A 12,783-nucleotide genomic window follows, 5' to 3' on the forward strand; every position below is an offset into this window, starting at 1 on the left:
CATTTTCACACTGTAGCTTACTTTGCTATTCTGTTCTCGCAGTCGTCAGCAAGGAGGATGGATCTTTCCGGCTGGAGAACATGACAGCTGGTACCTACACCATCCGCGTCAACAAGGAGCTCATGCTTTTTGAGCCAATCACAGTGAAGATCGCCCCCAACACACCTCAACTTCCTGACATCATCACAGCAGGGTAAGTCTGGCCTGTCTGCTCACTGCTTGAGCTGTAAGCAGTTTCATGAAGATACCAAATTCCTACATTAGAAACATTTTGAAATGAATTACATTAATCCAGCTTCAGTGCTCTCAGCTTCATATTACCGCATTGCTAACTAGCTTCCACTTGACCTGAAATTCTGATGTTGGCCCCACACAGGTTCAGTGTGTGTGGCCAGATCTCCATTAGCCTCTTGCCTGAGGGCATGAAGCAGCAGGGCCGCTACAAGGTCACTCTGACACACCAGCACCAAGACAAGACCTCCAGCAGGACCATCGACTCCGATCCTCAGGGGGCCTTCTGCTTTCAGGCCAAACCTGGAGACTACAGTGTCCATGTAAGACTAGCAGCGTCTACTTTAATACTAAGACTTCATCTGCATGGGGGCTTAAATCATTTAAAAATGCACAGCTGACAAGATATCTAATCCACAGACGGTAAACGTTGATTGGGATTTTTTTTAAACCCCAGGTAGATAATCTTCTCAAAAAGCTGGGACTGAAGTTAGGATTTTATTACAGAAACGTGTCCTGTTCCTCCTCTGAAGACAGAAACAGACTCGTCTCTGCTACGTTTTTACTGGTTCTTGATTACGGTGATTTGAATGCATTTACACACATTACACACCGCATATCTCTGAGATCGGCACTAAGATTTGTTACAAACTGTAAAGCCATCACTCATCACTGTACACACCAGAGTTAGCTGGCCATTCCTGACCCCTCAGAGACTCAAACATTGGTACTTGTTCATTTATAAAGCCATTCTGGGTAAACTCCCATCATATATTTTGTCCTTGATTGTGCAGAAATCTGTTTGTAGCTGATTGTTTGATATCACAATATCTGTTCTTGTTATCTTTTCCTGGTGTTTGGACAGAACTGGGAAAGAAAGCTTTTCTGTGCTCTGCTCCCCTCACTTGGAACGCCCTTCAAAAAGACTTAAAGCTAAGATAATTGGTCTCTATGTTGTATTTTAAAGCACTTAAAAGTACAATAGTTAATGACTCGGTTGGTACTTGTCACTGTGCGTAGTCATTTTAAAGTTAGTTTAATTATTCTATGGGTAAATGTACATCTAATATGTTTCTTGTGGTGGTGTTCTCATCTGTAAACTTTTTTACGCAGCATTCTTGGCCAGGTCGCCCTTGTAAAAGAGCTCACTGACCTCAACGTTTACTGAGATACTGGGAGATTTGCTGAATTACAGTTGGACGTCAAACGTTCAAATTTAGTCATATAATATCTCAAAACCAAAACTGCATTACCCCACAGTTTCAGTCTAATTAATGGCCAAGAAGCGTACCTCCTACTCTTGTTTCTCAGATTTCTAATATTTGTCTGTTTAAATCATGAATATAAAATAGTTGTCTTATCAAAATCTAGGGAAAGCCCAACTGTACTATTAGGTTTCGAGAAGTAATGCCAGACATATATTTGATTCCGGTGGTTTAGAATAGTGTGATTGAAAACCTTTTACAAGATAATTTGATGTATTTGCACATGTTCAGGTTTCTCTCCCAGAGGCGGAGGTGAAAGCAGGCCTGGCTCTGCAGCCTAACGCACTGGAGGTCTCCCTTGTGGACCGGCCCCTCACAGACCTGCTTTTCACCCAATTCATGGCTTCCGTTTCTGGAAAGGTTTACTGTTTAGGTAAGGGATTGGTACTTGGAACTACACTAATATGTATCTAGAATATAGTCTTTGTCTGAAATGCAGCTTCAATCCACAAAAATATTACATCTTTGTGTGCTTGTCTGTTCATATTTTCACATAAACTAACATGTCCTCTGGTTGACCTCTAGCGTCCTGCGATGACCTGTCAGTAACCCTGCAACCAGTGAGTCGGCAGGGAGAGAGGAGGGCAGTGGCTCTGACTGGCAGCAATGACATCCTCAGCTTCTCCTTTGACAATGTTTTACCTGGGAAATACAAAGGTCAGGACTCACTGCCATTGACACTTTACATTCTCCATAATAGTAATAATTAATTCAGGGTTGATTTATAGTTGTGTAAATCAGAATAGATGGGTACAAGTGCAAAGTCAGCATTCAAGTTATGATGGGAAGTCCTCAAGCCAACCGACTGTATATAAATGGACTCCTCCGTACGTTTCTATTCAGAAGTCACACAAATTATTCTTAACGATTGTGGGGACATCAATTAGTAATTACCAGCTTTCGATCATAGTTGGTATTTAGTCACAGCTTTCAGGAGCAGGCATTATTCAGCCAGTGCTTCTGTACCTTCTGGCGCTGCATCCATCTCACTCACTGTTCAACGCACACAATCTGTTTTGTGTGCCTGCAAGCTATCTGCCCACACAGCGTCTTCGAAGCATGTTTACTCAGTTTGTAGCGTTGCCAGGCCCCAGTAGTGCAAGAAGTTTACTTTCTTAAATACTTGTTTAAAGATGAGATAATTAGAAGACAGTCCGTGGGAAAGCGTCAACCTTCCTTTTATATGGCCGATGTGACAGATTTAACCCTCTTGCACAGACATTCACATTTCAGCCTTTCTGTCACTTTTAATCTCTTTGTAAATTATTTATTGGTCTGTCCTGTCTCCACACCCGTCAGTGAGTATTTCTCATGAGGAGTGGTGCTGGAAGCTCAAGTCCGTGGAAGTGGACGTTCTGGACTCTGTAGTCTTGGGGGTGGAGTTCAGACAGATTGGCTACATCCTGCGCTGCTCCCTCTCCCACGCCATCACTTTGGTCAGTAATCAATCAGTAACTCTCGCCGATGGCCGCACGTCCACAGTTGTTATTCTCATTCTAACTGAATGTGTTTTTCTGTGGCAGGAGTTCTTCCAAGATGGCAGCAAACCTGAGAACGTCGGTGTGTACAACCTCTCTAAGGGAGTCAACCGCTTCTGCCTCTCCAAGCCCGGTGAAGTTCATTCTGCTGACCTCTCATTAGCTAAACATAGTAGGAATTAGCATATCTTGGAAAATATCAGTGTACCAACTGTTCCCTTGTGCATAGTTAGAGTGCGGTGTTTCGAGCCGAAAGGTCTGTGTCAGACTTACCTAAATATAAAACTGGAGCAAAGCAATTAATCAACTGAAAATGTCTTATCCAGGTGTTTACAAAGTCACCCCTCGCTCCTGCCACCAGTTTGAGCAGGACTTCTACACCTACGATACGTAAGTAATGACATGCTGAGTGCATTTATTTCCAGACATGCTGAGTGCATTTATTTCCAGATTAAAAGAGTGTTCTCTCCATCTACAGTTCTTACAGTTCTGCCAAGTGACTGTTTTTATCCTGTGTCCCAATAGCTCCGCCCCCAGCATCCTGACCCTCACTGCAGTGCGGCATCACATGACCGGGCTCATCACCACCGACAAGATCCTAGACGTCACAGTTACCATAAAGTAATGAAGACAACATTAACATTAGATGCTAAGCATCCTGAAAATGTCCAGTTCAAATGTTTATTTCTCCCTTCCCCTCGGTCAGATCGTCTATTGAGAGTGAGCCGGCGCTGGTGCTGGGTCCCCTGCGGAGTCTGGAGGAGCAGAGGCAGGAGCAGCAGCTGCAAGAGATTCAGCTGCGCCGTCAGGAGCGAGAGCGACGTGCCGCCGAAGAGGACGGAGGTCCCAGGGATGATAGCCCTCCTATCCAAGAGAAGGCTGCTGAACTGACAGGCCCCTTCCACTATGAGTTCTCCTATTGGGCCAGGTCGGTGGGGCCGCATGTTTGCTGCATTTTTCAGTTTATACTCTTTGCTCTTTACAGTGTAACAAAGTAAGGATTAAGGTCATGTGAGGACAATGAGCCTTTTGCACACACTAGTGCTCACTGTCTTATAGTGTTGCATAGTGGAATGAGCTGTTGTTTGTGGAAGCAGTTTTCCCCACAAAATTTCTGTTTTAAAGTTGTTGTTTTCCTCATTTCCTTTCATTATGCCCACAATGTTCCTAAACACAGGAATCTCCCAGACAATTGAACGATCCTACAGGTTTATGTTATTGGCCATCCTTTTTTAATCATTTCAGTTTTGTTTCTGGGTTCCCTCTGTTTGGCGTAGTTGGTAGCTCTAAATATAACGGCACTGTTTCCTTTTTATACAATTTCCTTCATGACATTTTGTAAAAGTCTGAAGCAGCGGTGGTAATAATTTTGGTGCCTGCTGCCGCTGCATCAGATTTTTATGAAATGTCAAGTCGCAATTACAATACTGTACGGAGCTGTCCGCTCCACTGAACTCAAACAAACGGTTGTCCGCTCTCTCTCTCCACTTTGAGGATGAGCAACTGAAACGATGACAGGACATCAATCACTTGCAAAGTCATGGCCAGCGCAAATACAGCATTTTCTCCTCAGGCAGAGCATAGTCTGACTGGCCATCGGGACCGGGAGGAATCTCGGTGGGCTGTCATGATAACCGCAAAATTGAGATACTGTGCTATTGGTCAGGCCTACCGCGGAGGACAGCAAGCACCGCAACAACCGTAATGTTCATACTATACACTTCAGTGAGTAAAATGAATAAAGAAACTGTGAACGGTATGCCTCATTTGAAGCACATTAACTAATGAGCGCAGTGTCTTGGATGCCTGCAGCTGTTTTTCATGTTGCTTTCTGTGGAAATTTAGTTATAACGTTACTAACAGTGGTTAGTTATCATCTGCCCATTCTTCTCTGTGTGTGTGTGTGTGTGTGTGCGCACTACTGCGGTATGTAAATTGACTTGATAGACATGCCCTGAAGGTAACGATGTAGCTAACGTTACGTGTGGAAAAAGACACAGTCCAACTACAAAAATGAGTTTGCTTGGCACTGTTGTTGACTAGCATGCAGCGGCTAGCTTGCTCTGACCATAAAGCTGCTGTTAGCGGCTCTCTGCGCAGTGAGGTCACAGACACTCTTACTATGCTGTATGGCAACAGATTACTTAATTGATGAAAAATGTGAAAATACCGCATTCCCAACATATTACTGCGGGGGAAATTACTTCACCGTGACAGCCCTATCATGCACCAGCTCACATCCTCCTCCTCTAGATCCTCAATACCAGTTCAACTGCTATTCAAGGTTTTGCAGCTGAAGCCGTAAGACTGTAGACAATAGGGATAAGATAAGCAAGGTCTGGCTGGCTGGCTATTTAGCAACATGTTCAACTTTTCATTAAGTCGACATTGTCACTTTTCGTAAACCGACCAACCACAGCCTGGATGAGACAGGGCATTAAAAATAAAGGTTAACGCTCTCTTAGAACTCGTCATCCTAAAAAGCATAATCTTTAACTTCCACAGGGCTTTAGCTGCACACGTAACAGAATATTAAGCTCAGATGTTTCTTAATGAATGAATATATACTTTATGACTGTACAGGGCTGGAGAGAAGATCACAGTGACGCCTTCATCCAAGGAACTGCTATTTTACCCTCCTGAGGTTGAGGCCACCATCACTGGAGGTAAGTTCCTTCATGCACACTATTCTAACAAACCACTGTCTCAGTTTTTGTCCCTGTTATAGCTGCGTCATGCATGCATCTTTCATTCTTCAGCCTGAGAGCTTATATTATTTTAGCCCCAACTTCCAGCTGTAACTCATTGGTTGCAGATAGAAAGAGGAGAAAAACAACATCCTCTAAATCCAGTAGTATGCAACACCACTAAGCTGCATAATAAGTAATTCCACTCTCTCTACAGAGTCGTGTCCAGGTCGGCTGGTGGACATCACGGGCCGTGCGGGTCTCTTCCTGGAGGGCAAGGTGTCACCAGAGCTTCAGGGGGTGGAGATCTCCATCACTGAAAGAGGAGCTGCTGCACCGCTCATTACTGTGGCCACTAATGAGATGGGCGCATACAGGTATGAGAACACAGCCCTTTACGAGAGAGAGAGAGTGTGCATTAGAGGGAGGATGTTACAGAGCCTTCGACACAAAGAGCTGAAAACAGCCTTCCTACAAGTCTTAATTGTATTTTTCTGTCACACTAAAATAAACAGTCAAGATCTTAAGGTTCTGCTATACGTTATGTGCTTGAGCCCTTAAGTCATAAATATACCAATAGGACAGTCCATAAATGCATTTAAACCCCAAAAGAAGTGTAGAAACAGCAGTCATGTGTCAGGGTTAGTTAAAACTCTGGCTCATAACAGTTTCTTTTCAAGCTCAGAGAGTTAAAAATCATCCATGGTAATGCTGGTCAGCCAAACAGACAATTAAATCAAAATCTGTGCCTGAGAGACCAACCAGTTTGTGCAGTCTGTTTAAAAGGACCTCGGGGTAAATGCTGTCAAAAGCTGCACATAAGAGTGCCAGGGCTGACAGCATTGAGTTCATATAGCACTGCATCTGTGCTTTCTGTGGCATAAAAAAACAAACTGAAATGTTTGACTTGCCCCGTTTGTTAAAGCTTGCTCGGTTGTTCTTCTCCAGTGGTCATACAGATGTTTTACATGCAGATCAGCAGCTTGTAGAGATTAGCTTGTAGAGAGTAGTTTTTAGTTTCGTGGATATTACAATCTCTAAAAAAAAATCACTAAATCCACATAGATATCATAGGATATGTGGATTTATTTAACAGAAGTTGTCGGAGAATAATGACTGACTGACTTTTTCTTCAATAACCAAGTAATCCAGTGATTGTTGTATGTACAAACTGTTGTATCACAAACAGGAACTGCTGCTAGCTAATTTGGGATACTTTTAAGGTGCCAATGTGCCAAAATGTAATCAAACACAAGCTTAAAAATACCCACAGCATAACTTACTGAATCAGTGGGAATATTATACTTCCTGTTATAATGCAGAGCATTAGTTGTTCTGAAATGTAGAGCATAATTATCCACTAAATAGAAGTAAGACAAAGAATAATAATGGAAGTGACATAATCCATTAATATTGTTTTTTCATGTTGCACTAGAAAGATTACTGTTGCCCGTATTACAGTTTGTGTAGGTGCAATTTTAGATGTCAAAATGGATATGCAGTTGAGTTTGCCTTCTCTTTCTGCCCTCTGGAAGATTCTCTGATGGTTTTGGGTTTCATGAGTTTTTGTCAGCAGTTGCCTTAAGCTGATAATGTAAAAAAAAACACCTTGTAGGCAGGAACGTGGTTTGTTTTGGGTTGACTTTAAAATGCCAGTGTCATAAGCAAATGTGTCAGTTTGCAATATAATAAAGTTAATGTGTACAGATAAAACTGTATCATAATTTCATATCATGATTATAGTGACCAAAATGATCAGTTATCAGTATTATCACAGTATTGTAAAAATGTGCAATGACAATTAAGGGAATGTACCGATACACACACTGAAACCATTTCAACAAGTTTTAGATAGAAAACCACAAATAAAATTAACTTTAACTTTAACTTAACAGCCAATATTTTAGGTAAACATGAAACCCCTTAAGAACACAGTTATAGTAATTGCAATGAGCATCTTCTGAATTGGCGATTGGGATAATCAGCGATTGGTTTTTCATGCGTTGATAATAAGGCGATTTTTAACTCACAGAACTACGATGACATAAAACAGTCTCTAGAATCTGCACCACACTGCAGTGTTTCCCATTCATTGATTTATTTGTGGCGACACAACATAATATCAACGCTGATCGCCACATACTATATACTATTTAATATGAATTCAAGATTCGCTCAGCACCTTCTCTCTCTCTCAGGAGCCTAGCTACCAGTAATAAGGACTTAATTGGTGGTTTCTCTTAAAGCTAGTAAGCCTATTTGTTCCATGCTGGCATTTCACTGGCAAGCTGCAACCTAACTCCGCCCCCTGGCGATCAGATCGCCAATTGATGATCTCAAGTAGCCACAATCAGACGATATGAAAATAGAAAAGGTCGCCCAAACCTAAGCACAAAAACCGACTTAATTACGGAGAAGTCTTGTACAGGAGACAACTAATTCAACGACTTTTTAATAAACAAAATATGTTGGTTAGGTGACTAAACTGCATAACGTGATGTCATGTGCAATGAGCTAACAGAGTCTGCAGACACAGGACGCACAGGCCGACATCAGCAGAACAATATGTAACATTAGTGTTTTTACAAGAGTAACATTAGCTGAGAGCTTCAGTTTACAAGCTATTAGCAAGTTAGACAGACAAACCAAAGCTCAAAGTTAACTTGCCATGTTTTCTCTGTAAGGCAATTTTTCTTTAATCAAGTTTCACTAAGCACTCTAATAAAAACCAAAATACGACCAGACTTCAGACAGGCTGAAAAATCTCCGCAGCACTGTCTTCTGTCATGATGTCAGCGACCCAAACAAACCCACATTGCACACTGCGCATGTAAACCTGCTTGTGACAGACTGTTGCCAACTTTGGTTGATGCTGGGCATCATGTTTTTCAAAGCGCAGTAATCAAACACTGTTATCATGAAAATAAAAAATTGTATGGTACAATTAACCGTCGGGAATTTTACTATGGTTTATCATTAAACTGGTAACCGTTTCATCCCTATTAATGTGAGCAATGTCCTTTTTGAGTAATATTTTCTCTATTAGAGGTTTAAACATTACGTTATTCTTAATCTAAGTTGGATAAGATTTTTTACTATTTTTTGTCATTATCAGTATGCATTCATCATTTTGTCTGGTCTGCGGGCTTGTGTTGAAATCACATGCCTCATCGTATAAAATATGCATCCTGGAGACACACACTCCTAACCACTATTTGGCTCACCGCTTTCCTTCAGTGTGGGTCCGCTCCACAGCAACCGGCAGTACGACATCAGTGCCAATAAAGAAGGTTTCGTCCTGAGTCCTGTGGAGGGAACCCAGGGAGATTTCAAGGCGTTCGCTCTGGCTGGTGTCACCTTCAAGGTACATGTGACCATCCTCACTTACATACATATTACATCCCGTTAATCACCAGCCCCTTTTACATCTGCTGCTGCTGTTTTGTTATTATTATTATTATATATTACTATTTAGCTGACACTTTCATCCAGATTAATTTACAATTATATGTTCAATATGAAGTGACATGATGAAAAGCTGTTATTTCCTACTCTCTGTTTTCCCAAAATATGATTAAAAGAAAAGATCACAGATGATGGTTAAATCACTCCTCTGCTTTGTTGTGTGCTGCCAGTGCTTCGCCTTTGTGTACTGCCTTTGTTAAAAGGGTCTGCAATTATCTACAGCAATCATGAGATCCTGGCACAAATGATCAGTGTTAATTTCCCTTTCAAGCTGTGTGATAAATTGCTTTTAAAAATCTTTTGTACAACATCAAAACCGAGTTTTGTGTCCTTTATCCATCTTTTGTAAACTCTCTCTGAAATAGAACATTAGAGACACTAAACTCACCTGTCAGCATGTTTACCCCCACAGTTTCACGATTTGAGCCACCACTGAGATTTCAAGTTTTCTCCGTGCTAGTTTGGTATCAAGCTCGTTTTTATTGTTCTTTTGTTTTTACCGTGCTGTGTCTACTATTGTGATGCTTCTTTAAACCTTTTATCCTTCTGTAAGTGATGCCTTGAACTACATTGTTTTTATTAACTAACCCTGCTATGTCTACTGCTGTAATGTTTCTTTTAACTTTTGAGAGGTGCAATAAAAATACAGTTTAATCTGTTACCTCCCTCCCCCCAGTATTTCAAATATGTCCATTTTCTTTTATTCAAATTTGGTCTCGCTAATGTAGTAAAATATAAAGTGCTGAAATGAATCTGTCAGTTAAGTGACATGATATGAGATCTATAACCTGTACTCTCCTCTCTTTCCCTCTGTGCTGTAGATCAAATCAGAGGATGGTAATCCCCTGTCAGGTGTCCTCCTGTCTCTGAGTGGAGGACAGTTTCGCTCCAACCTGTTGACCCAGGACACTGGCCTGCTCACCTTCAATAACCTGGTAGGGCTCCAGCAATTTGTTCCATTTTAATTTGCACATTCAAATCTGAAAGAAACATCTACTAATTAGCTTAAAATGACTAGTTTGCATCCCTAATTTACTTCATTAACCTCAGTTCCATGGTCCCTCATTTCTTTAACAACCAGTTGTGAAACTCCTCTAAAAACTGAAATATAATTATCAGTATGTGTACAGGACAGAGCTGCACACCAGTTTAGTCTAGGCTTGTACCTGATGTTCTCAACCCTTGAGAAGTAGGTAAGTTAGTACTAATGACACACAGCTAATTAATTTTACTTTGTTAGTAATTTAGCTAACGTTCACAAACAGTGAAGGCTGTTAGCGCTAGCTGTTCCAGCAGTTGAGGAAACAACAGACTTTTATTAACTGATACAGTGACCTCCACTATACGTTTCCTGCCAGACTGAAACTTACTGCTAATATTTTTCGCCGCTAACTGTTCTGTCGCTCGCTCTCTCTCATTCGCTCTGCCTCACACACAGGATACACAGAGAGCTGCCAAGCGTTGAGTGTCACCATGCTTGCACAATGTGCGAAAAATCATATCTTGCGCATTGATATTAATGATTGTGTGACATTTAAGTAGGGTGGTTATTCATTCTGCAGCGGTGGTGTGCCGAATGCTTCAGAATTCAGAATCTTCCACGTCCACTTCGAGATGCATCTAAGAATGAATTTTAATTCTCCCACCCTTATTGGCCAAGCAGTAAAGCTGATTGTAGGGATGCTTTAAATGTGTTGTGGTCTAGCCAATCACTAAGTGTGTATATATGTTTCTGCTTTCCACTTGATGTAATCACTGCTCTTCTCTCCTCAGAGTCCTGGTCAGTACTACTTCAAGCCCATGATGAAGGAGTTCCGCTTTGAGCCGGCGTCTCAGATGATCACAGTGGAGGAGGGTCAAAACCTCAGCATTGATATAACTGGCATTAAGACTGCTTACAGGTATACGAATGTACTTTGTGCAGTAATGCCCTGGGTGGCTTAGCACACGAGAATAGAAATTTGTGATTCAAGATCGACAGCATGCCTCTCAAATGTATAATTACCTTTTGATGCCGTTTGTTGTTAGAAGACAATGGGGCTCTAGCTCCAAAAATGTCCATTGCACATGAGTCTGATCAGTGTCATGGCCTTGAACTGTTGTCCTCAGCTGCTATGGAGCGGTGCGGTCTCTGAGTGGGGATGCAGAGAGGGACGTGGCCGTGGAGGCAGTGGGACAGGGTGAGTGTAGCCTCTACAGCGAGGACACCGTCACAGATGAGGACGGCCGCTTCAGACTCAGGGGTCTGCTGGTGAGTACGCTAGGCACATGTTAAAATCAGACTAAAATGAACTGTCTTTGATCACAAGGGAAAAGTAGTGACTTGACTTTGTAAAACACATTGTGTAAGCAGCAGTTTAAGCAGGCGTGACAGCAAACATTGGTTTTATCAAATGCTACTATGATACTGTATCTTCCAAGCTTTTTTACTGCCCTCCTTACATGACCTAATTAATGGAATGTTTCCTTGCAGCCGAGTTGCAAATATCTAATTCAGCTGCGAGCTGAAGGCAACGACCACATAGAGAGGGCCTTACCACAACACAGAGCTATAGAGGTAAGAAGCAAACTTATTAAAGGCTTCCTTTGGTCCACAGGGCTTTTTTGGTTAGCAAAACAGTTATTACAGTTACAGTTATTTTAAAGTTTGTTTAGAGTTTAAAAATGAATAGTAAATTCACAAATAGTGGTTGGGGCCTTACCTCAGCTGCAGAGGTGGTACTAGGCCTTTATTTGAAGCAGGCTTATATTAGAGACAGGGCTTTATTTCTAATCCCCCATGTTTGATGAGTATAGTAGTGAAGCATATTTTAGAATAAAGCCACCTCCTTGTCTGATCTGCTCCCTTAATTTCCTAACAAGGCTTTTATTGTGAAACATTTGCAGGGCCATGTTGGCAATTTACTACAAAAATACAGCTTGGCTGTAACAGTGACTGAAATGGGAAAACTTAAGATGATTTATCAAGAATAAGTGCTGGAAATAACTTGATTATATTGTTGACTTTATTAAAATAAAGTGATATAAATGTATATTATGCTTTGTTGGCATGCACATTATGTAACATTGTAAGTTTATCCATCTTTTTCTTTACCTGGCCTGTATTTGCTGGCCTAATTTATTTGTTCGTGGCGACGACGCCCCCTAGCTGTTATTTGAGACCCAGCTTTATTTGAGAAAATGATATATTAATGAATTTGTCAGTTTTCTAAGATAGAGTTAGATGAATCATTTGAATAATGCTGTCTGGATCACCAGGTGCACATTTTAGACAGAGAAGATGGATAGTTTGAAAGAGGTGTCAGGGAAGCCATTTACACCAGGGTCGAGAAGCCGTCGTTGAACAGAGGAGGGGGTCTACGCCACCACTTATCCCCCACTTACAATGCTGTCCTTTCATCACTTCCCAGGAATCTGAACAAGCATTTCCACTTGGCCTCAGGTGAAGATACCAACGCTGGTCGTTCACGGCCTTGGCCATGAGTGGTTCTAACGACCACACCAGGAGCACTAACAAACCAGCGCTATGGATGATCCTAGCTAATAATCCCACAGAGGTTAAATAGCTGAGTTTCCCTACCAGTCAGTCAGAACTGAAGAAGTCTCTTGGATGAGGGACGAAATGTCTTCTAGTTTTTTCTTCTGCAAAGTCTAGTT

At 41.6% G+C, this 12,783-nt stretch overlaps 1 protein-coding gene across 1 annotated transcript in view; it reads left to right on the forward strand.

Moving 5' to 3' along the window:
* Positions 1-12,783, forward strand: part of nomo (nodal modulator) — a 30,331-nt gene that overhangs the window by 12,771 nt on the left and 4,777 nt on the right. Inside the window, exons 27-42 of the mRNA XM_038714229.1 lie at positions 43-193; positions 377-554; positions 1,728-1,869; positions 2,022-2,153; positions 2,796-2,932; positions 3,020-3,107; positions 3,301-3,364; positions 3,500-3,595; positions 3,681-3,902; positions 5,558-5,640; positions 5,879-6,038; positions 8,899-9,025; positions 9,948-10,061; positions 10,900-11,027; positions 11,236-11,377; positions 11,600-11,683. Of these exons, the coding sequence (XP_038570157.1) occupies positions 43-193; positions 377-554; positions 1,728-1,869; positions 2,022-2,153; positions 2,796-2,932; positions 3,020-3,107; positions 3,301-3,364; positions 3,500-3,595; positions 3,681-3,902; positions 5,558-5,640; positions 5,879-6,038; positions 8,899-9,025; positions 9,948-10,061; positions 10,900-11,027; positions 11,236-11,377; positions 11,600-11,683 (2,048 nt within the window). The remainder of the gene's footprint in view (positions 1-42; positions 194-376; positions 555-1,727; positions 1,870-2,021; positions 2,154-2,795; positions 2,933-3,019; positions 3,108-3,300; positions 3,365-3,499; positions 3,596-3,680; positions 3,903-5,557; positions 5,641-5,878; positions 6,039-8,898; positions 9,026-9,947; positions 10,062-10,899; positions 11,028-11,235; positions 11,378-11,599; positions 11,684-12,783) is intronic.

This window comes from Micropterus salmoides, unplaced genomic scaffold (assembly GCF_014851395.1).
Source record: "Micropterus salmoides isolate LMB-PRFRI ecotype aquatic unplaced genomic scaffold, ASM1485139v1 Ms_hic_scaffold_12, whole genome shotgun sequence".
NCBI lineage: Eukaryota > Metazoa > Chordata > Actinopteri > Centrarchiformes > Centrarchidae > Micropterus > Micropterus salmoides.